The sequence below is a fragment of the Mycteria americana genome, chromosome 1 (genome assembly GCF_035582795.1).
Source record: "Mycteria americana isolate JAX WOST 10 ecotype Jacksonville Zoo and Gardens chromosome 1, USCA_MyAme_1.0, whole genome shotgun sequence".
Lineage (NCBI taxonomy): Eukaryota > Metazoa > Chordata > Aves > Ciconiiformes > Ciconiidae > Mycteria > Mycteria americana.
Genome location: NC_134365.1, coordinates 101,242,016 through 101,267,668, shown reverse-complemented (window position 1 = coordinate 101,267,668; position 25,653 = coordinate 101,242,016). Strand labels below are relative to the sequence as shown.

The 25,653-nt window shown below is 39.1% G+C and overlaps 1 protein-coding gene across 1 annotated transcript in view; it reads right to left on the bottom strand.

Moving 5' to 3' along the window:
- The window catches only part of TMPRSS7 (transmembrane serine protease 7), a 31,676-nt gene extending 6,023 nt beyond the window's left edge, over positions 1-25,653 (bottom strand). Inside the window, 13 exon segments of the mRNA XM_075491822.1 lie at positions 427-537; positions 1,180-1,287; positions 2,447-2,583; positions 6,605-6,711; positions 8,368-8,480; positions 9,766-9,896; positions 11,294-11,522; positions 14,889-14,927; positions 15,840-16,033; positions 16,841-16,908; positions 19,402-19,532; positions 20,387-20,585; positions 25,588-25,653. Of these exon segments, the coding sequence (XP_075347937.1) occupies positions 427-537; positions 1,180-1,287; positions 2,447-2,583; positions 6,605-6,711; positions 8,368-8,480; positions 9,766-9,896; positions 11,294-11,522; positions 14,889-14,927; positions 15,840-16,033; positions 16,841-16,908; positions 19,402-19,532; positions 20,387-20,585; positions 25,588-25,638 (1,618 nt within the window). The 5' untranslated portion in view covers positions 25,639-25,653.

The following is a 25,653-nucleotide window of genomic DNA, read 5'->3' as shown; positions in this document are numbered from 1 at the left end:
CATAGCATTTTAAACACATTAACCTTGTAACCCTGAACACTGGTCCAGAGAAACTATCATTTTTATAGTTATTTTACAGATGGTAAAACAGATTCAGGAAATAATTTGCACAGATTATTCTTTAAAGAGATAAAATCTGGGATTCAGGCTTTAAATCCCCAGATCCTCATCCTGCACCCAGAGTACTTAATTCTTCTGCCAGTATTTTGCTGAAACAGATGTTCATGAGCTCATTAAAAAGAAAGAGTTTTAAATCAATAACAGCTTGTTTATAAGCATATCAGCAAACTCAACAGAATTATATAGCCTGAGTTAGATTTGATAGTGCTTCTTAACTCTTTCAATACAGCATCCACTATTCAAGTCAGGATTGGACAGATGATAGAAGAGAGGAAAAAAAAATTAAAATCGAGAGAGTAGCCTTACTGTGAGTGCAGTTGTGCTCATCTTTTCCATTCTCACAGTCACTTACTCCATTGCAGGCAAGCAGGTTATCCTGTATTGCGAAGCTGGAGTTACAGTTCCACTCAGGGACAACTTTAAAAACATAAGTCAAATCAGCTACAGAAACATGCTTGTAGTGCTGACACTACCCTTCTGACTATGCCCGGGTACCACTTTCACAGCTTTACTGCATGGTACAAGGATGAGTACGAGTGCTACATTATGCATGGAGAAAACGGAGCACAAAAGAGTTCAGTGACCTATCGCAGTTCACACATTGTCCCAAGTGGAGTGGTCCAAGCTCTAACCTTCTTTCACTATGGACATTTATTATCACTCTCATCTACTCTATGCACCACAATTTGTCATTCACCCCCAAAAATAAAATAACTAATCTCAAAATAGAACAGAACTTTATAATTACCAGCATTTATCACATGAGGAAAAACTAAAATATAGCCTATTACAGCTATTTTTGCACATCTAACTTTCTTCCTCATGCTTTTCAGTATCATACCTTCTTCATTCTTAGTTTCATCCCTTGTTAATTAACTGTGAATTAAGCACTCAGGAGACTGACTGATAGTCTGTACCTGGAGACACAAAGGAAGCTGGAAACATCTTTTTTTTTTTCCCCCCTAAAAAAGATTTTCACCTTGTTCCAGCTGCCTTCTAAGATCAGAGAATACATTCATCAGGTTTTCCAGTCAAGATCTCTACTAAGTGAATACAAACCACAAAAGAGTTCATCGCTTTCATCAAAGCAGTTGTTTATCCCATCACAGCGCTGCATCTGCTGGATGCATAAGCCAGTAGAACACTTGAAATGTCCAGGTGGACATGCTGGAGATAAAACAAAACAAAAACAAAACAAAACAAAAAAACCCCCATAAAACCAAAACAACTTAAAAGTTTCTTTTTCCCAAATATTGCCAGCTCATTTCAATTTACAGTCACTAAGCTGTTCCAAGGAATGATAAAGTTGATCTAAATTTAATAGTCGGTATGCATTGCCAGCACTTAAATTGAGTTCAGATGTTGACAACTGGGATTTAAAGAAGAAGAAAAAACATCTCTAAAGTTCCAATTCAGCTGTTACTGCAATATGTACTGCAGGCTCTACACTGCGACTGGTCTGGATCAGCCAGTGTTTTATGGTGCAATGCAAGACAGCTTAGAATGCCATCTTCTTTTAAAGGACAGTCTCACTTTCAATAACCAACATTTGCAGCACTTTGCAACTTCGGTTAGTAACCTGTATTGAGGTGACTTATGAATTAAATAAATGTTTGCCTTTTAAAATAAAATCATGACGTTACCATATTTTTACACACTCCACATATATGCAATGCATAAAATTGCTCTAATATGACAAGTAGCTACGGCTGGAAACCATTGCTTCTCTACTACTTTAACAGCATGAATACCTAAGATTAACACAGGGAAAAAGTATCAGTATACAGTTGTCTGTTTCAGGACTTGAAAAAACTCAGAGTCAGTAGACTATTTTATCAACTTTTTGTGATGTTTTTTTCAGCTCAGGTTTCTGCTTGCACACAAAGTATTTAAAATGATGGAAACACTGGAATAAACAGTTGGTTATTTGGTATCCTCTGTTTATTACCTGGAAGTCTTTGTAGTAATAGAAACATTGCAAACAAAACCTTGGGGATGAAAACAAACAGGAACAGCAGACTGTTTGACTGCACGGTGGTCATAGCCACGCAGGAAGCTTTAAGGACTGTGCAGAAGAGAGCAGACTGGGTGCGTACAGGAAACCAGAGCATGCTGCACATGCCCACAATTCTTAGCTGCATAGCCTTGATGAGCTAGAAAAGGATCTTTGTTTGCTAGTCATCTGACTTAGCGAGATTAGAAAAGAATTAAACAAAAACCCAACAATTTCCTGCGTAAACATAATTAAATCCTACTGGACCTGAAAAATGCTGCTTCACAGGTCTGAAATGCAAAGATGGGTTGAAAAAGATAAAATCCGTCTTACGCTGGCTGATGTTATAGCTGCCATACTCCACCAGAAGTGGCTTCTCTGAGACTTTTGAACTGCACTGAAGCTCGACGTTGACAGCAGAACTCGCAATGTGGAAGACTGTTTGGTGATCAACATAGTAACCGCAGTACCTAAAAGTGTTCAATGGAGTTCTAGAGCAGCCTTCACATCAAAATTGCCTTACATACAATTTAATTGTCAACATCACTGAAATTCAGCAATACAGTCAGCTGCCATACTTTAATTAAAAAACAGAATCTGAAACAGTACCCAAATTCCCCAAAATGCTGGTCATAATCCTCCAGAAAGTCTAGAGGAATGGAGATGTAATGAAGACATATGTCAAGACAAACATGGGTACTTTTGTCACCACTTCTGATACCTGTTTTCAAAAGATTCAGATTTTTGGGAAGACTTAAGTAAATTTGGTGGGAGGGGAAATGTCAGCACAGTGGAGAGCAACTTTAGGTGTTCTTGATTTTGAGGATTGCCCCTAAAGAAGAGTGCACAAAGGCATTGGGATAAAATTGGTCCAACTACTTTGGAGGCAGAGGGGAATAGATTTAGTGAAACTGAAAATATTTCTAAGTAGTCACCCAGCCTTCATCCACCATTAACATTCCAGAATTTTACCTTTGAAAGTCATGTCTTCAAATAAGTAGTCTAGATGAAAAAAAAAAAAAATCCCTTGGGCATGCATCTACTTTAAGCTGCCATTTTGGCAAAGAGCTCCCTTGGACTTCTGCCTAGGTGCCACTTAACTCGGAGAAACCTAAATGCTCCCTGATGTCAGCAAACATTTAATCCACCCATTGCTAATGCATTTCTATTGCCCCTTTCATCAAAGATGCCAAAGATGTTGCAACTGGCATTTAGATGCTACTCTAGCTGAAAAAAAAAAAAACCTATAACAAAACAAAAAACCTCTTTAACAGGGAAAGGTTGCTGCATCGTGCTTTAAAAAAAAAAAAAAGGAAAGAGTTTTAAATGTAGTAAACCAGTGAATATTGACAGCACAGGTTGTTCTAGAAGTAGAAATAAGGATCCTTTCTTCTGTTCCACTAAAACTCCCCAAAAATGCAGCACTTAGGAGAAAAACATCTGGCTTTAAGACTCCTGTCAAGAAAAGTACTTATCAGTCTAAATACATTTAAGAGCAGAAGCAGCTGTTTTGATTCTTAGCACACTTGGCACACACACTTGCCTGACAGCAGTGCAAAGTCACACACTGCAGTTAGAATGAAGTTGAAGAACATGAAAATGGATTACTGTATTGTTAAACAGACTAAGGGACTATGATCCAGAGGTAAATATTTCCTTTGTTCATTTTGGAAACACCAGGCATTGCACCAGGACCACTCTTCATGTCAATGAATGAAGGGATTGGGCAGTGATTTCCATGTGGATAGATGTTGCCTGGTGTCATGTGCACCCCACTGAAGCATGCCATAGGGAATAGCCATGCTCATTCATATGTTTCCATATCTGCTTTGTTTCACCCTATGAAAATGAAACATCCTTTTAATAGACCTAAGAGATTCTGTTCCAGCAATGAGAAAAATAAATGAACAAAACAATTTAAAAAATAGACTCCTCTTACAAATCCTGAAAACAGATGCAAAGAGAGTTAATTTAACAGCCTTCTACTACAGTAAAGTTAATTGTCAAAAAAAAAAAAAAAAAATCTATCAGGGCTAAGAGTGAAGAATTCCTGCTACAGGAAGTCTCATTCTCACTCATTTTAGTATCTCTGTCATCAATGTTCCCAACCTAAAACAGCCTGCCAAAGTGCATAGCAAAATGCCACCTAACCATCTGATTCCCCTCAGTTAGCCCACAGACATATTCTACATTTGTCCTTCTGTCAGTGACTTAGACAACTTCCCTCCAACAAACCTTAGCACCATTTAAAAAAAAAAAAAAAATTGCAGGCTGCATTGACCACTTCTCAGCCACATAAAACAACCTCATCTTGCCAGAAGTAGAGGAAGCTCCTGCCCATCTGTGGAAGAGCTGAGACAGCTGCATCAAGGAAGCTATCTCCTGTACACAGTGAGAAATGCCATATGCTTGTGGGATTTGTAAGACAGAGCTACAGATCCTTGGGAGCCTTCTACTGGTGTTTTAGTAGCCATTTTTCCAAGTCTGGGACAAATGGACTTGGAAGGCACCATCTGTAACTCTGTGCCATTGTTACAGAGAGAAACTAATTAAGGGGATCCTGTCCCATATGTCGAAGCAGGGAGTGCGATACCTTTTCAGGGGATGAGTAGATACATGCATCCTGCAGCAGAGACAATGGGATGTTGCACCAACAACTTTAAGAAAAATAAAACACTGGCAACCTCTTTGTTCACATAAACCTCTAATGGTCTGCTCACAGAGACTCATTGATATTTCTGCCTATCGCAAGTTCAGCAAAAGCAGTTTATCAGCTGTGACTCCCCTGACTAGACAGAGGAACATTTGCATGTCCACTGGAAGAAAGACAAGGAAGAACTGCATGGTTGCGTTCAGTGTTTCTGGTTAGATAAAGCTGGCCCTAGAGGTTTAAAGGAACCTTATCCGCACCATCTTCACAGTAGCAGTCTTTATTTATCAAGATCAGTCTCCTGAAGCTTGTTAACCCTTTTTACGTAAGATAGCAGAATATGCATGCTATAAGCTGCAATTGCAGGAAGCTGAAAAGGTGGGGTCCGCCCCCCCCCCCCCCACTTCATTAACCATTAAAATTTGGGGAAAAAAAAAACAAACAAAAAAAATCAAATATCAAAGTGATTCATGCTTTAAATCATATTTTTTTCCATGGAAAGTAGACATAGAACAGAAAATCATAGAGGTTCAAAAGCCTTGTTTTCAGTGAAAAAGACACTTTCAAAGGAAAACTTGTCTTGGTCTACTTGTCTCATGAGCAACTTGCAACAGAAATCAGGAGCATGTGTTCTTGTGCAGTACTTCAAAAGTAACCCCAAGTGCATTTCTAAGGGTCATGCTCTCACATTTGATTCTGTGGAATGTATAATTGGTAGGCTTATTTAAAAGGTGCTCTTTCATATAGAGAATCCCTACAATATGAACCCATCATCGTTTTTTTTCTCCAGATTTTGCCTTTATTTTATTCATATCTCAGCCATCCCTAATATCTCAAATATTTCCAATTGTGTCATAAAAAGAACACCAAAAAACCCCACAAACACACCAAATGTCTTTTTTGGCCGGTGTTTTTATGTGCCCATCCTGTCCACAACCAATTCCTATCAAGGCACAATTTTAGAAGCTTCAGACAAACTAAATTTTCTCTATGTAAGTACAACATGGTATCAAAGAATAGAGGAAGTTTTTTCTCCTCTCTGTAATTCTTTCAGTTACACTCTTAAAGGCCTGACTGACTTTGCTTAGTTTCAGTAGTGAGTTCAGAAATTCAGTTTCCAGTCTGCTCTTACTGAGATATCTATTTGAACAAAGTTTAAAAAAAAAAATAAAAATCCAACATCCTAAATCTAACCTTGTCTCATCATCCAGGGATTGAAAGACGACTTAAAAAATTGAGGAAAAAATGGGTGGACAATGTGCATGGGAAAGCAGCAGGATTTTAATAAAAAAAAATAGCAGCAATAATTTAATAACAAACACTTAAGAAATACAGTGGTACCTTGGCAGCCAGCCTGTGTGGTTTCTCTTTCAAGAGCCAGTGACTGGAATGCAGAACCAGTTACTCTTCTATTCCCAATAATCTTATTGTAATAGCTTTCACTGAGAAGTTAATTAGGTTCGGTGTCCTCATGAGCAATCATAGAATTAAGTTACACTTAAAAGGGTTTTAACAGACCTTGTTCAGTGATCCCAGAAAAGCCAGAATTATTTTTGGGTTCACAGGACATCCACCTTCACCCAACTCTTCCCATTTCTTTCTCTCCAAAGCATACCAAAGGCTCTCATTTTCATCTTTCTGGTACTTTTCAATAGAAAATTTTTGTATATGTATATATGTCTTACAAAGATTCAGTTACATCATCAGCCAAAGTGAAAGAATGGTAAGAGACACCAGTGAAGTATCTCTGCCTTTGTGGAAATTCTCCGAGTGAGCTGCAGTAGTGATGGGAAGGTTTACTTTGGTAGTGTTAGTTTAATAACCCATGCAGAAGTACTTACATGTGTTCATTAATTTTCCACCATCCTCGCTCACAGCCTTTAATATTCTTCTCACTGATGGTATAGTTATGAAACTTCAGAGCTATACCAAGGCTCTTCTGTGGAGTCTGTTGTAAGCAAGAAAGACAGTGCAAGCAGTCTTCTTGTTTCATTTTGTGGACATCGTACGCGAAAGTCTTTTGACTTGTCTCAGCAATTACTGTGCTTAGCAATGCCATGGTCTAGGAGCTGTGCTGACTTCCCCAGCTCCACAGCCAGCACTTGAGACACCTGCCAGCTATTCAGTCTTGAGTAAAAGCAAAGGTTGGCAAAGCCCTGCCACAGCTGCAGGCTTTCTCCCCCTCTAGCCAACAGTCCTTTCATCTTCAAAAAGCCACTAGCCATAGAAAGCAGCTTTTGTATCACGATCAAAGCACTCAAACACATCCAAATTTACTTGTGCAGGAACACACATCCCCAGCAGATTGTTAATTAAGATACTGCACTGAATACCTGTGTCACCTTTGTAATGCTAGGAGTTATTTCTACCAAAATATTGTAGTCTTCTACTAGCACCTGCTCAGCCAAGCATTCTTTAGCATTTTACAAAAGATTTTTAAGCCCAGCAGTATCATGAGGGTTAATAATTAATTAGAATTTCCTTTATTAAAAGGAACAGAACCTTTTTGCAAGACAAGGCAATGTTCCTTTAAATACAAGAGCTGGTTCAGGACAAGAATCCAGAAATTGAGATTTTCTCCTTCTCTCTTACAGAAAACATGATTTGGGAAATGAGGGAAGTCTCAGCATTGACCTACTGGGAAATTAAACTGTTTTGAGAAATAAGTCTTGGGGGATGCCCATGTTAAGTGTCCAGAAACTTTTCTCTCAGAAGTCCAGGGTGAATTGAAGACCTTATGTTTAGCAAAAAAGTAATCGCCTTAGCTTTCTAGAAGAGCAAGAGGCTGTAGATCATAGCTAGCTGGACTCCATTCAGATCGGTGTGATTCAACATGGGCAACCACTAGCTTAACCAGATATGAGTAGCGTAAGCAGAAAGATGGGTAACCAGCAGACTGCATTGTATCCACTGCCAGATTCTTCAGAGAGGAAAACCGTAAGGGCAAACCATAAGTCAAAGATCATATTTTAGCAGCATCAATAGGGAAATACTAATGTCATCAGACAAGGCATGACAAAACTATTTTAAACAGATGTAAACTTTCAGTAATTTGCTTTCAGGAAAGTACCTGAAAAGATGCAGAAAAAGAATATCAAGAAAAAAGTCTGTGGGATTGTGTTGATAGGACAGAACATCTTAGGAGACAAAAATTCAATTTATTAAGCATAACAAAATAGACTGAGAAGATATATCAGAGAGGTGTTAGTAATAACTAGGTTAGACGACTCTTTTGTACATACTTTTTTCCAAATTTTTGGGGGCGGAAAGAGGGGAATTAAAACCAGTAAAGTCTTACATTCTCTGCCGTGAAGCAATTCTGCAGGCTAAACATCAAAACTTATCTCAGCTCTTCACCTTTATAATAGGACAGCTTAGGAACTATGTTCTCTTCGTTAAGAATAAGTGCACAGAAAAAAAAGGAAAAAAAAAAACCAACACAAAAAACCTGAGCACAGCCAGCTATTCAGCTATGTCATTTCTATAAACTGCCACAACTGTAAGGATGCAGGTTACTCCCTACACAATTGTTTATGCTATACTTACAGGTTCGGTGTGCCCAAAACACACAACAGTGCCTTAAAGAGAAAGAGATTCATGTTACCTGGAAGTTTCACGCACAAAGACATTTTGGAGGATAATAGCTTGGGTAATAGGGACTTGTGATTTTCCCTTCATAGCTAATTTTCTCTTTTGTCACTATTGCTTTTCCACACCCTAGGGAAAAAAGGAGGCAGAAGTTGGTAAACCTTAATATATTTCCAGAAAAGCTATTCAGTGGGCTAAGCATCCAAATTTATCAGAATTCTTCCACTGCAAAACAGGGCAGCTTAGGAATTATATTTATCTGGGTTCAAGCTGTAAAAAGATACTCTTCCCAATGATGCAGACAGACAAGGGATGTAAAAATCTAGGAATGTTTCCTGGGCTCTCCAGGACCAGGAGAAAACATTGTGAAGTTTTATATCGGTTATTTCACTGAAGGCAGTTCTGCAAACAAGTCTCAGTGAACAGTGTTGCACATAAATACATCCACACTGCAGTAGTACATGAGGATGTCTAGTCTTCAAATGCAGCCAGTTAGAAGAGAAATGGACAATGTGCTAATCTAATCAGCCTTCTGGAAGCCAAAACTTCCTTTTATGACGGCTCAATGGAGTTGGAGAATTCATTAAAAACAACACACACAGAGAAACCAACAAAGAAAACCCAACCCTGAATTTAAACCAAACAACCAAACAAAAATAACAGCCCTGAATTTAAAGTTACTTATGATGGAGAATTTATCACATAACAGCCCTGAATTTAAAGAAGTTACTTATGATGGAGAATTTATCACATGCTTTTATGATGGTATTTTAATGCTTAATTACTCTCAACATGGAAAGTATGCAGCACCTTTCTGAGCATTGGATTGTGTTAGATTTTTCTCCTTGTACTACTTAGCATGATGTTCTTTGTACTATTTGTGATTATGATCTAACAACTTCTTAAAGCTTAAAGCAATAAAAAGCAGCTGACGGGCTTGTCGCACAAACATAACTGTCGCCTTTTTGTTAGTGAGGAGGCACGGTCCAATAGAAAATGCAGACAAAGCTACTGAAGTGTTATTTTCTGAAAGTAGTTTTTAGTGCTGAACTGCTTCCACCTTTAACGTCATCACGGAGTCCCAAACCAGGAGAGAGGCCAGAGCAGTGCTACACCTGGAATAACAACTCCATCTACTGGCACATTGCAGTCCTGACCAACCGAATTCAGTCAGTGCTGGTTTCAGCCTTCTCCCTTCATATTTCTCTTAGGGACAGCTATCTGCACAGATTAAATTAACCAGGAGGAAGGCAGACACTCAGTAATGCAGAGGAGATGAGGGAGAGAGACAGGCATGTAGAAAAAAAGAAACTGAGATACAGGAGTCATTTATCCATAGTCAGGAACATGACAACCACTTTGGGATCTGAGAAACAATACAATAAACACATTTCCAAACACAGAACAAACCTACTTTCTTGTGTAATGACCTCGAAATAGCCATGGAATTCCTTCTGTTCCTTTATTTGTGCTGCCTTAAACATTACCAGCATGAGATTATTTGTGGACACAAGTGACACCAATGAAGCGACTGGTTCACAGGCTCTGAGGGGGAAGAAAGGAGAGTACATACATAAGCAATCAGTAAAAAACAAACAAAAACCAAAACAAACCCCCAACACATTGCTCTCATTCTGTGCATAAATTTTCTGCTGGTGCAGAGCTTACCTACTTCAAAGCCTAGTAAAAACTCCATGCTCTTAAACACAAAAAGTACCTGTTACAAGGCCAGTTAGAAACTCAGTATTGGAAAGTCACTTACAAAAAAGAAAGAAATTGCAAACATGAAAAGGAAGATGGAAGGGTTAGCTCTAAGAGATAATACTGACTTTCAGCCTTCACTCCAAGCAAAAATGAATGGAGCCAATAGTAAAGAAAGGCTTGTAGAAAGAGAAAATTTATTTTATTAGACCAACAGATTTAGCTTGGGGTTGGGGAGTGGGAAAGACAAGAAAGTTATTCTTCAAGTCAGAAATGAAGAATCTGAGCCAATGAACTAGTCTCATTAAAAAAATAATGTTACTTTCCATATGCATTACCTAGCAGATATCCTCAGTCCTCTACAGATACTAACAAGTAGGTGAACACCATCTGCTGTTTTATAGACAAGTCAGTGAGTGATTCAGATTACTAGAGGACAGCTCCTTTTCAGGACTGAAAAGCCAATGCTCTTTTTTGAGGCTTATACACACACTGACAAGCCAGAGAAAAGGATTTCAGGGGTCAAAACACTGAGCTCTTCCTCTACTTGGTGGAGGTGCTGTCTTCACCTTTTGGTATGACAGAGCCCTATGGAACTAGTTACCAGGAATTTCAAACAAAAAATCCCCAAACAAGCCTACTGGATCATTAAAGAGAGGGAAAAAAAAAATTTAAAAATATTCTCCACATCCCTCAACCCATCAGAGCTTCAACTCTAGATTTTAACAACCCTCTAAACTACTCAAATAGAGCAGCTAAAAAAAGTGCGGAACTGGTGAGTGGCGGTTAAGTATCCAAAGAATCACGAGACTTAGTTTAAGAACTTCAGTCTCATATGAAGAGCACTAATCTTCATATGGAAGAAGAGTTTGCTTAGGGGAGGAATTTTTGACATTCTCTTTTAGTTAGCATCTGTTTCCTGATAAGAAAGAGAAAAATACACCCAGTAATGTGTGAACTACTCATGGTTCTGCAGTTAGGTCAAGATGCACTCCAGTTGAAAAATAAAGAAGAATTTAAAGAATATTTAACTTTCTTTTATTAGCAAGATCAACTTTTCCACTTTTGGGAAAAAAAAAAAAAAAAGTATTTTGCCAGGTGTTGTGTGCATAACGCTTGAGGATCAAAGTATTTTTAACAAAACAAACCAAACCCACCAAAAATGCAGTTGACAAATCTACAGAAAAAAAAAACCCAAACAAATTATTGTCAATGAATTCTCAATGAAAATTTATACTCACCGGTACAGTATCTTATGTTTGATTGGCATCAAAGAATCATAAATGGTTAGCGAGTCAGTGATGCAGTTATCTGCTTCAATCTGAAGGGATACTATTGAAAGACGAATAAGATGGCCCACTGATGCAATCAGCTTAAAATAGCAGATCGTTCCCCCTGAGGTAGCATGGATATCCAGAGGAAAGTGCTCATGCAGGCGATCAGCATACAGATCATACATACAATTTGTTCCTGTGGAAATGTCACATTTTCAACACCAGACGCTCGCTACAAAACTGTTCAATCCTCATGGAGTACAAAAAAACAAACCAACCCCTAAAAATAATTTTAAACTAAAGCAACATATGAAAGCATAGCTAAACGTGAAAACAAAGTAGTCTATGCCAGTCTTAACTGCATCTTAGTTACAAGTCTGTGGTCAAGTAAACTCTATTCATAACACTACAGAACATCGCAAACAGTGCTGTAAATAAGTCCTTGTAAGGTATTTGCACAAAAGCGCTGCACAAAAGCGCTGCCAACAGGTATTCGCAGTTAACAAAGATCTGTGGAGCTCCCAGAGGATAAAGTAGTTAAATCAAATAATTTTTCACTGGGAAGTGTTCATCAAGGCAGAAATCAACTGCTCACCTCTACAGATATTAAGATATTTATAATAAATAAAATAAAAACAAAATAAAAATCAAGCTACATTTTTGTATTACTCTGGGTTTTTTTAGATTATTGTTCAAACATTGGGATTCTCAATGTTTTATTGTGAAATGAGCTGTAAGTGCTACCACTAAATTCAGATTCATCAATTCATTCAGGTTTGAAGGGATGGTAGGACCTTTCTTGCTCAACACCCTGCTCAAAGCAGGGTCAAAATTAATTCAGACCAGGAGTTTGTCCTGTCAAGTCTTGAAAACTTTTCCAGCAATTAGAAGTCACTGTTAGAAATGGAAGTACTGTGAAATGTAAGAGATACAGCCTAGCCTACAAAACACTTATAAAAAAGAAAAAAAGGCTGTGCCATAATTTAGATAAGAATCACCAGAAAATTACCCTACTTGCATCCAATTTTCCAATTAAGCTGAAACAATTGTTGCTTTCAAGTCAAACATATTGGAGGTCTTTATTTCAATTCAATATTGCAGCTCCCATTCAGCATAAAGCTTAGGGATTTTTTTTTTGTTTGGTCATATCAAAAACTCTTAACATAGCTCTTTGAAAGGTGAGAAGGAGAAAAATGCAAATTAGGGAGAATAAGATCCAAAGTAAATATTTGCATTAATTTCTGCCTATTAAAAAGACAAGTCTCTGAAATAGTTACTATCATGGAACACCAATTAGAGCCCTGTGAAAGTTCACTATCAATTGTTGACTCAAATGTTGGCCTTTTAACCAGCAGTTAATCAAGACAGGAAGTGGCAGGCTTTGTCTGACTTCCACTTCTAATTTACAATCTTGAAACTAATGCTATGAATGTTCATGAACAATCTGTAAGGGTCACATACCGTTCAGCTGAATTACAGTTACAACTATTTAAAGCTTTGGTTAAGCCATTGTTCTTCCTTCTTCCTTCTTGTTCTTATCTCTTCCCAGTAATGTTCTTTTTTATAATAGTTAGTTGTGCTTATTTACTCACCCCTAATAGAGGCAGCTTTGATAATAGTCTTTAGAATTATGTAACTACCGTTATTTCTACTAAGTAATTAATAAAGTGACGAGCTCACTGCTGGTGAGGAGCGTGGTGCAGAGATTTCAGAGCTGGCTCTGGAACTAGAAGTAATGCAAGCATACCAGTTTGAAACCAAAGCTGTATACAGTCTCTACCCAAGCAGACCCTGCACAGCTAGATATCATGGCAAAGCAAATAGAGATTCAGTTGATGCGAGCGACAAGTTGCTTCTCCAACCCATTATTCAATAAATTTGCACTCCAGTGCTTTGCCTGAACTTATAACTAGGCGCATCTTCATGCCAAAGTAACTCCATTGCTCTCAAAATACAACCAGGCCATTCACCTTCCTTATACACTGCTGCATTAACACTTTAACCTCTGCACCATATTCTATAGGACTAAGCAGACACACTCAAGGTACCCCAACAAATGAAACTGCACCAATAGAAGACTTTCTCAACTCCTGTGGCAATCAATGTTGTTGTTTCCCTGCAACTTCATTGCATACCAGCACTATGCTTCTCATAGATACCAGTTGCCACCTGTGGTTGACTACACTGTAAGTCTCTGAAAGATGCCTAGAATATGGCAGGTCATCCTAAAAAAGCCTTAGAATCAATATTTGTGTTGCACTGTTCTTATTTTCTTCTCCTTTAGGAAATGCACTCTGGAATAAATTGACTGACTGTACTAATTCCTCTGCCCTGGAACACTGAACTGGGAGATGAAATTGCTATACAAGTAAGAACCAATGCACAAAATTCTTTTATATAATTAAAATGCATGTAAGGAGATGTGACAAAAGCTGATATTGCTATGCTTTGCAGTTTAAGTCAGGAAAGGTTTTGAGCAAATGAATGCTGTAGCAAACTTGACTTGAATTTTGAGAAATTATGGGCTGATATCAATCTAAGCATTGCAAACCATGGCCCAGGGTCTGTGACCCAAAGTCCACCTGTGGACAGCAGTACCAGGAAACCTTGACTTGGCTGCACTGACAAAAATAATTGTTAATTCTGAGAAAGTATGCAAGCTAAAATCTTGCAAGAAAACAGAAGTGGAAATCACGGATAGAAATGTAATTGTTGAAATAGTACAAGCTAATGTCTCAGAAAAGACAAATACAGACATGGAAAGGTATAAAGCCCTTAAAAAACTGAAAAGGTGCAACTTCACAAGATTAAAAGTAAGCCTGTATCAAGGAACAAGGGAGGCCAACACATCCCTACCTGATTGACAGCTGCTGGCCCAACAGAGACTTATCAGGTGCCTGCATCAAAAGTGATTAGCATACTATTGCTTAGCCTGGTAGCACATTTTTTCTAGGTATCTACTCCACATACTAGTGAACATAGATGCACTGTACTTTTAAACTGCTTGTAAAGTCTCTGCACATTGTAAAAGAACCCTACTGGGAGGTTTACAACATGAAACCAAGCAGGTATATAAGTAGTGTCTCCCATAACCCTGGCAAAACTGAATGGCTTAAACTAATTTCTGTTAGGGAATTCACTCAAAAGAAAAACTCATCATTAACCTTGGAGAAAAGGGAGTAAAGGAGGATAAAGGATGGACAAAAGCATTGCTATTGTTTATCTCAAAAGCCAATGAATAGATTAAATTCAGTACTGCCCAGTTTAGAAAAGCTTAATCTTCTCTTCAACAAAGAGTGAATAGCAAACAACTGAGTTTATTTCCTACCATGCCACCAGGTACCTCTAAAAAATTTACCAGTCAGAATAAAGGCAGATAGTTTCTGTATCTGTCACATGCAAGACTCTTGGTCACTCTTATAGCAACTCAGGACATAAATGCCAATGCTGAATTTAACCCTCTTAAATTAACACTGAACAGTATCTTTGAGTCTAAGACATGAACTAAAAGCTTTGTTCTTCACCTCTCCTCTTCCAGGAAGCTGCCAAAATGGTGAATTACCTGTTGCTGTTGTTGACCAATAATCTGACCGGAGACCTGCTGCACAGAAAGAGAGCTGTGTGAGTCTTCTTATTTGCCCAAAATCCAGAATTCAGGGTTTAATTCAATCACACTTCTTTAATATAACACTAAACACACAGGACAAAACAGCTATCTCAACAAGGGAGGCTGCCCAATCTCCCTTCATCTCTGCAAATTCTGCAAGCAGCTTTGGAGGTATCATCTCCCCGGACATCTTAGCGCCTGAGGCAAGAAGAGACTGTATGTCAATTAAGCAGTCAAATTTAATTGAAGGACTGAGACAGAGGAACCCAGGAGGTCATTTTCTCACCCTTGGCCAGAAAGTCTTTTTCAGGTTTCAATTGGACAGAGTTGTTCAAATGAAGCTTGTTCTGTCCTTTGTTCATAGAGCTGAAAGTCATACAACATTTTGTAGCTAATTACATTAAACAGATACTCGAATCCTACATTGCTAATTTCTTCCCCAGACAGGAATGGCACAGGAATTGTTTAATGAATGGGCAGCTTTATAATCCTTTTCTTAATCCTTAATAAAGGGGTGACAAGAATCTAATTTTCAATGGAGGGGCCAAAATTTGACCCATGTGGAAACCTTAACCCTTCATCTTTTTATACTTTAAGTCACAGACTAACCCACATCTGAGCTGGCTACAAGGTGTCAGGCTTAGCTCCTGAATTTGAACATAAGCACTCCAAGTAAAAGAAGTTTTGCAATCGGCTTTCACAGGGATACCTTGTACCTTGATTTGACCTCAAATCTGGTTTTGATTTTCCTTTTCCTTTTAATTTTTTTCTATAATGATTTTAGTATTAGAAGCTTAAGATGCTGGATAAAGATTTTGGTTTATTTATACAATTTGCTACTCCAAGATAAAAATGTTTGCTTAACGAAGTATTTCCTCAAGGATATGGGTATGTGCTAACACTAACCACTTAGTACAATGGAGTCCATGTCGACCGCAAGGCCCTGAAGACTTCCCACCGAGGTCCGGTTAATGATACTTGTCTGAATGGAATCCTTTAAAATGGCCGCCACACAGTCCTCACACAGCACTTGGCCTTTCGCCTGTGGTACCACAAATACGATCCAGAAATGAATAAGGAGGCCTCCATTGTTGTTGTTACTGAAATAAAAAGGTCCTACAGATTACTATAATGTTGAAAGTTTTCTGAAGACTAGACTCTCAACACAAGCTTCTGAAGTACAAAGTTAGAAGAGTATGGCTTAATTCCATCTTGCCTTGTTGCTTTGACACACTGAATGTATTTTCTCTCCTACAAGTAAAATAAAGACATTAAAAAAAAAAAAAAAAGGAAGCCCAAAATGCCAGAACACACTCCTCACACCCCGTTGGGGATCTTCACTAGGCTGACTTCCTGAGGGCTCCTGACTCTTGAGATCTACGGGAATCATCATATGTACTTGAATCAGAGCTGGATTATCTCCTGAAGATCATTGGATTGGAATACTAATCCTCTAGCATTAATTGCATACATAATATTAGAGTAAATGCACTTTATTGCAGTATAGGGATTTACCCCTTCTTCTGTAAGTAGAAAACAGTTTTATACCAAAGTTACTTATAAAATATGTGTAACTTGACCAATAATACAGAGCTGTGCTCTAACAGCATGTTTAAGTGGTTAAACTTACGTGTGACCTATCAGCCAAAGCATCACCAAACCTCTTTAGGGACGTTATTACTGATTACCTTAGATTATACTCCTGGCAGACAAGGAACTGCTTATATGACTTTAGTTTGCCCTTACTTTTGTGAAATGAATTAGTACAGGTTATAAATGTATTTTGCTATCAGTACAAGTGCATAGCAAAGAGATTAAATCATAACCATCAAAAAAAGGTTTCTCTTGTGGACTCATTACCTTATATACTACCACCAGAAATACAATTACATTAACCACAGTTTTACCTGACTTCTGAAACCGTGGACTGCTTATAAAATTTGGAGAAAGAGGAGGTTGTGTAGACCAAGTTCATCTGAAAGAGAAAGTATTAAGCCAGTGAAGATTTAGCATTTCTGAAAATCAGCCATACCTAAGAGATGTTATATGCCTAGGCTTTCCTAGGAACATCCTTTTTTCCACCAGGAACATGCAATCTGCACACGTTTCCAGACATACAAGCTAAGCAGAGCAGCAGACATGAACAGACCAGCTCTGCAACACACCCATAAACAGTCCAGTATTCCTGGGAAACATTGAACCTTTTGCCCATGGCCAGCTGATGTGTACAGCAACGTTTTTTCCAAATAAGGGAGTTTTGAAAAGAGTGCACCTTCTTTGCCCAGAAAATCCTAAACACAGAGAGCTTCCCTATCCTGATGCTGAAACTTAGGGCCAGTCTTCAGGAAATAAGCACGTACTCATAACATTTTGTGTGTTGGTACTAAGGTGCAGTTAACAGCACATCTCGGAGCTTTTTCCACAGAATCACAGAAAGACTGAGATTGGAAGGGGCCTCTGGAGAGCATGTAGGTCAATCCTTCTACTCAAAGCAGGATCAACTACATCAGGTTGCTCAGGGCCACATCCAGATATTCATATACCCGAGAATGGAGACTCCATGGCCTCTCTGGACAACCTGCTCCAGTGTTTGATTACCTTCACAGTTAAACAGTTTTTTCTAATGTTTATGTGGAATTTTCTTGCATTTCAATTCAGTTTGTGTCTATTTTCTTCACTAACAGCTTAGTATTAACATATTTCTTTTGAATACACAGTGTAATATATGTGGAGAAGGAAAAACTTTGCTCATTTCATGCTGTGGGACTGCCTTTGGGGAAAGCAAGCTCTGAATTCCACCAGTTCTTTGTATGTGTGTGATGATACCAGTGTGACGATAACCTTCATTCCTCTTGTTCAAAGAGGCACACTTCTAAAGCCACAAGGTGGCATGTACCTCAAGCTGTTCAGACCTCATCCTGCTGCTTAATCGTTAAAATTAATGCCCAAGGGACTGTAACATGGATTATTTTGAAGCAAAGGCTGTAAAAATCACATTAGTATTAGTCCCTAACTTTTAGTGTTTGACACAGGAAGTTTGAACAATTATTTTAAGGGCCTAAATAAAATGGGTGGAGCTCAATCTTTCTCCAGGTTAGGCTACAAGGGATTTTATATATTACTGTTACTATCAAAGGGGAAAGGAGCCTACCTTGAGAGGTTCTTCCACTACCTCCCTGGGGGTCTCTGAGCCAGGAGCCATGAACAAAAGGGTTTCAAGGAGAAAAAACAAAAAAACACCCAAATCCCCCACATCCCTATTAGCAATTTTAGTCAATAGTCATATCACCAAGAAGTGCAGTTTCGGCAATGTGAAATCCGTTGGTGAGTTCAGGCAAAGTTTACAGACAAAAAAGTGATTTCCAAGTTATGTTCAAGTAGGAGGTGGTGACACTGGCAGTTCACACCTGCTGTCACCTCTCTCCACTATGTGTGACAACGGCAGGATGCTCTGCGGCAAGAGCAAGACACAGGGCTTACAGCAGGTTAGAGCTGCTCCATGGACAGTGCGGAAAGTACCCGTCCTGCGCTGGTTGTCTGTCACCCCTGCCTGAAAGCACTTCAGTCGCTAATGTGTGGGACTAGGAAAACTAGACTGTCTGCTTTCAAGTCTTTTGTCATCCACCTTTTTTTGGGGGGGGGGGGGCAGGACGACGACAGGGAAGAGTCATCAGTCTTATCAAAGATAGAGCTGGAAAACAGGAACATGAGTTCATATTATAAGATGACAAAAACTTAGCAATTATCCAAAAATCTTAGTTGCATCTGAGTTTTTGTTTGTTTGTTTGCATAGCAGTTTTATTACTATTGCTTGAATCCTTATGTGGACAGTCCTGCATTTCCTGATGTTAATATCTTTTTCCTCCTCACACACTTTAAAGTCAAATTCACTTTTAACTAAGATTCTCACCCCTCTCTTCCCACTGTAGAGCAGCCTTAATTGCCTACAACCAAGTGCTACTTCTGCTTTGACTGATGCAAGGTGTTTGGGAAGAATAATTGTCTTTAGAATACCTGGCATCAGAAGGAAATGTAAATGTAAATATGTTTGAGAGCTCTAGGGTAATTGTAGATGCTCTAAGGCAGAAGACTGGCAGCAGATACCAATTTAAATGCCAAAGACTTCATCGGTTTAATGTCTTAAAAGTGGCAATTAAGTTTTGAAGGGCTTGTGTAGAGTTCTATTCATAGACTCCGATTTATGGGGGGAAATATGTAAAATTTTTAGTAAATGTGAAAGTTAAACAGACCTTTTCAAAACTCAGTTTGTGATTAACAAGCTGAAAGCATTCAGTTCCTTCTTGCCTCCAGATAGCCACCCTTTGTACACAGTCTTTCAGTGGGGAGAAAAAAAAAAAAAATAAAAAAAAAAAGCAGAACACCACAGCAGACTCAATGGCACCTGAAAGTTGCACCTCTTGCTCACAGCTCTGATCTTTTTGCTAGCCAAGCAGCCCACTCATCTTACCACATGCTGCACATTCTGTGCCACAGAGAGGAATTCTTTCGACTCCTTCTGCCTATATTCTGGGAGAAACTCTATGTTGGCAACACGAAACAGTCCAACAAAATACAATGCATCTTTGTTTTCTGCCTGAACTGCAAGAAACAAAAAAGACAGTTAGCCTCCTTTTTTTTTTTTTAATAACAATGAGAAGTTTTTTTCTGATTATATTCTAAACCAAATTAATCTATTCAGCCTTACAGTGGAAAGGACTACCAAATGAACACTACGTTTTCGAAGACAAACTGTTCTAGATGAGTACCACAATACGAAAGTTAATTGAGCACCTGTTCCCTACATGCAAGATAAGATACCGCCATACAAATGAACCAGCATAATGAAGGCAATATCAACATCCAGATTCTGGAGCATCCCTAAGGAATCTTAGGTAAAATTAGCATTGGGAGTTTAAAGAGGAGAGCATAGCTTTTACTGCCCACTTAGACACATCAAGCAAGAAGGAAACACTCCACAGAAGTGATAATTTCTTGTCCTGTCCAGTGTTTTTACAGGTCTTAAAATCAATATTTGCCTTCTATATTTTACTCCTCTTTAATTTCTTTACATCTATCCTTCATGAGAGACAAAGAAATTACCCAGCTTTCAGCAGGCCAAGAAACACAGTGGAAGTCAAAATTTGAGGAATCAAGTTCACAGGAACTGTTGCGTCTGTGCAATTACATGGCACATATTAAAAAAATGTTTTGCATAACAAAATAAAAAGTCACACCTCCTAAAGCCAGCAGCTATGCCTGCTTTTATAATTACTTGTTAATTCAACTGTCTGAAGTCTTAACAAAGATGCTCAAAAGTTTTTCAGGCCCCATTTTAAATAAGTTTCCTGTTTATTTTAGAAAGAGCCTTCAGGACAAGTGAGATCTGAAAACCAACTGAAAGTGCTATTGGGGATAGTGATGTATGAAATTAGCATGAGCTTCCAGTGACTCACCAATGAAAAGCCACAGTAATGTCCAGGTTACAACTCCTAAAATGAATAGAATGAGGGTAAAGAGAATTATTTTGTTTTGAAGATTCCATAGCAACTTATCTTTTTTCTTCAATTTCAGTTTGCCATGTTTTTTCCTTGCCAAAATCCTCTTTACCAATTTATCTTCTGCAGCTACCATTTGGATTGAGATGTTGGCTACCTAAAATAAGGTGAAAGACAATAAAAAACATGGAACATTACTAACAGCGTTTGACTGACCAATGACTAGAACAGATCCCCACACATATTTGTCTGTTACTGCATATACACAACTTTAACTTAGTAGCAGTTTAAAACTCCAGTCAGAAAGTAAGGTCCTTTTCTTCCAGACACTTGCTGATATAACAGTCAGTCCCTATTGCATAAGCATGTAAAAACACAATGTACCCTAGGATAACAGCTCACCATGCAACAGCTACCCAACATTAACCATCTGAATGAATGCTAATATCCTTGTGCATCCCTTATTAGTGTAAATTAGTCCTCTTTAGTCCAAAGGGTAGACAATGCTGAATTACCTTGCACTGTCTGCAGCTGAGATGTATACACAGACAAGTACTGCAGAACAGCAGCTTTTCACCAACAGCTTGGTGACATAACCTAGCAAGGTGTCTCATGACCCAAATAGTTGCTATGCTTACGCAAGTTTGATGCGGAAGCAGACACACCACACATTCAGCCATTCATTCCCTTTATGTGGGGTTAGCATGATATTCAAATAGTCAATGCTTGTATCAAAAACAGCGTGGCCAGCAGGACTAGGGAAGTGATCGTCCCCCTGTACTCGGCACTGGTGAGGCTGCACCTCGAATCCTGTGTTCAGTTTTGGGCCCCTCACTACAAGAGAGACATTGAGGTGCTGGAGCGTGTCCAGAGAAGGGCAAGGAAGCTGGTGAAGGGTCTGGAGCAGAAGTCTTATGAGGAGTGGCTGAGGGAACTGGGATTGTTTAGCCTGGAGAAAAGGAGGCTGAGGGGAGACCTTATCGCTCTCTACAGCTACCTGAAAGGAGGTTGTAGAAAAGTGGGGGTCGGTCTCTTCTCCCAGGTAACAAGTGATAGGACAAGAGGAAATGGCCTCAAGTTGCGCCAGGGGAGGTTTAGACTGGATATTAGGAAATTTTACTTCACTGAAAGGGTTATCAAGCATTGGAACAGGCTGCCCAGGGAAGTGGTGGAGTCGCCATCCCTGGAGGTATTTAAAAGACATTTGGATGAGGTGCTTAGGGACATGGTGTAGTGGTGGTCTTGGTAGTGTTAGGTTTATGGTTGGACTCGATGATCTTAAAGGTCTTTTCCAACCTATACGATTCTGTGATCAATCCTCTTTCCAATACTATGGCTTGTCATTCCCCTGCTAAAGAACTAAAAGACAGGCACACCATCATTGCTTTCTCCCAGCCCATGGTCAAAATGTCACTGCTTTGAAAAAAAGCCACTTTCTTCACAGACCAGAACTATCTCAATACAAGTGGGCTCAACCCATTCATTCCTCAGAAAAAAGTCTCTGCTTCCTTTCAGGATGAGGAGCAGTGGGTACAGACATCCTCCTGCATGTCCAACTCCCTCCAGTGAACAGGATGACACAGCACAGGTCTTGCTGGGACCTGGACAAGGTCATCACCTGGATATCCAGCCCCTTGACAGTTTATTTTGAACTACAGTCCCAGATTTTCTAAAGCTAGGTTCAAAATATCTCCCGACCATCTTATCTAGGTACAAAAGACTACTATGTGACCATTTCTGCATTTGCAGGAGCAGTTTCTACTTCCTATAAGTATGTTATCTATCTACAGTTTGGTCTGTTCTGGAAAACTGGTTTGTACCAGACACCCCCCCAGGCATTTTCCTCTGCAGGAGATCATCAACACATTTAAGCATACAAATAATGTCTATGAGTTGCTGCAGGCACAGCAAGAGCTGTGTGCAGAAATCTCTGGGACATCATAAAATTCCCACTTGGAGAGCTCCTGTGACAGTCAAACACTTTGTTGTGAGATAAGCAAGAGGTTCAATCACCTTTTCTCAAGTCAATTCATTGTGTCATCTATACAGAGGTTAGCTGGCAAGTCCCTGGACCACTCAGGGCAGTAATGACCAAGTGCACTGGGTATGAACACAGGCATAGCTGTGATACCCAGCTGCACCAGAATTAGAACTATGAAAAACCTTGAATTTCCTGCTCATATCACAACTATAACATAAGTTACATAATATTGCCACATCAATAAGGAACACTCAGGAAAAATATTCCAAAAACATGCTGATGCTAGTGAGAAGGAAACTCTCAAGAGGCTGCCTTAGGAAGTTGTGGATTCTCCATGACTGGAGGTGTTGACAAACACCACTCAGCAACGAGCAGCAAGAGTTTTAGTGGGAAGTCTTCTATGAAGCACAAAACAGCCTTTGAGACAAAAAGACCTGGCTCAGGAGCTCATATATACAAAGATGAAACTGAACTTCACCATTTTAAAGATGAAGACCAAAACAAGAAAAGATCTTGTTTCTTGCCTTTGGAATAGCTTGATTTATTTTAAGGGCATTTTCAAAGTGGGTGGACCTACTCAGGACCTACTCAGAGGTACATTATCTCTCAGCAATGCAAATCAAGAATTTCTGTCCAAAGACCAGTGATAACTGGTCTATGATTTGCTCAAGGTGCAGATAGCCTCACTCTGCTGAGGGACAAACTCCTGTCCCATCACCTATCCCCTTCTGTGCCCACACAGAAATACACTGAGGAATTCACAATCACGCTACAACAGATTGCACATACAACAGCATGGACCTTCATGTGGGCAGATCTGGCTGTTCCCTATGCTCAATAGCCCCTTCTTAGCCTCTGCAGAGCTACAAGGGGTAGGCAGCAAGGAAAAAGGCTGCAAGAATCTGCCAGGCTATTTGCCATCATTTCATTCTTTGAAGCCTCTCAGAAGGTACACTGCAAGAGTGTGGCCTGTGGTAGACTAAAAGTTGTGGGCACAAGACTCATTTTTCATCCTTACTAACTATACTTCACTTGGGGAGGGAGAAGACTATGAAAGTCAGGAAGTACCCAGCTAAGAACTGCACTCCAAGTTATCAACGTGGGATGCTAAGTTTAATACAGGGGCTACAAAAACTATGTGCTGATGGAGCTTGACACCCAGGAAATGCCAAGCGTAACTAGTAGACATTTGCAAAAGCAATGCTGTGAAATAATCTACAAAAAGTGGTTGTTTCCTTCTGTCCAACACTAGTAGAGCCACATGTGAAGTACTGCCTCTAGTTTTGGGCCCATCAGTATAACAGAGATATTGATAAACTGGAGCGATTCCAGGGGAGGGCCACCAAGAGGCGAGGGGCTGGAGGATGTGATGTACAGCAAAAGCTGAGAGCCCTGGGATTGTTTAGCTGGAGAGAAGAAGGCAAAGTCAGTGTGAGTAAATCTAGTTATAGATTTCCCTACCTAAAGTGGGTTATGGAGAAAACAGAGCCATACTTTTCTTGCTGATGCACAGTGAAGAGACAGCCACAACAGTCACGCATAGCAGCAGGGGCAAGTCCAGCTGGACATACAGGGGGGTGGGGGGAGGAGAGGGGAAGAGAAAAGTATTTCACCATTAGGGTCACACACCTGAGCCATGCCCAGAGAGGTCAGGGAACCTCCATCCCTGGAGATATTCAAAACTCAGTGGGACAAGGTCCCAAGAAATCTGTTCTGGCTTTGATGTTAGCCCTGTTTTTAAAAAATGGTTGATAGATCACCTTCAGAAGTCCCCACCGATGTAAATTTTTCTATGATTCTCTGATATTATGCCCTAGTAATGCTTTCAATAAGAGAGCTCTGCGTATCCTCACAGAGAGAGGATAAGCAACATCATCACAAATATCCTGCCAGTCCCATCAAATACAATGGCTAGCAATCTTTGACCTCACAGTGGAGAAGAAAAATGAGTAATAAGTAATAATGAGTAGAGTAATAAGATCCGGTAATACACTTTGCAATTTCCTCAAACAAAACATGAAAACACTGAACTGGAAGATTTCAGACTCTTATCTTATATCTAGGTAATTAACTGCACTTGCTTTGCATGTTCTCAGGAAGGACTCAATCTGCCTGTCTTCTATATTTTTTAAAAACCTTATTGAGTACAATTCTGCTTAAGGATGAAAACCAAATTGTCTATCTTTTTGTTTAAAGCTCTGCTCTGTCATGTAAAGTTCCCTTATACACTCAGGTGCCCAACAGGACAGCTTGAGACAGCTGAATGAACGCTCAGTTCTGACATCTGAAATTTGGGCCACTTTCATCAAGGTTCCCCCAAGAATATTTAATATTTAATTTTTCCCATGTCATTCATTTTTGTAACTGTAGAACTAATGAGACAGATTTATTCTTAAAAATTAGATACAAAGTTCCTGTCAAGGATCATTAAAGACTGCTCAAGATTGACATCACTGGACTAAGTAAGCACTTGAAACAACTAATGCCTTCGTTGCATCCACCGTAATTCTAATCTTATTTTGAAAAATGCATTTCATGCACTCTATTACACAGGATTCATAGGAATATTGAATGCTATGCTCTACATTTTAAATATTTCCCTAGGTTATATTAGTTTACCATAAACACTTTATAGTAAGAAAAACAAAGGCAAAGTTAAGCTGTTCCCTTCCCTCAATAAGGATCACAACTCTGAATTCAGCTTTCCTCTCTACTGCAACTTAGTTCTTGTACTCTAGAATTGGTTTCCAGCTAAACTTGCAATTTGACTATCACCATACACTGAATTATTTAATTGCTTCTTTGTCATGAGTTAATGCTCATGCAATAATCCCCTTCTGTATCTTCTCAGAGAAAAGCAAAACACTTTATGTACTTTAATGTTGCCTTTCTTGCCTAGAATTGATTTCTTTTTGAAAAACGTGCTGCCATGACACCAATATAAGCTTTTCCTATTGTCACACTGACAATCACATTATTTCAGTTGTCTGAAAATACATGTTACTAGTAATCTGAAGGTATACAAACATATGTTGGCATTTTCAGGCTGAGCTATAAAATAGAAAGTTATAACAAATCTAACTGGGATGTGAAGTTTAATACTTGAGAATTAGATCATAAGAGATCTAATAGTGTCCAGAAGTGTATGAAATCAAGAATGCTTAAGTCACCTACTTACACTTAGGTCTTCTTCAGGTTTAGCTGCTGGGTGATCATTTTTTTCATCCATTCAAGCAGAATTAAA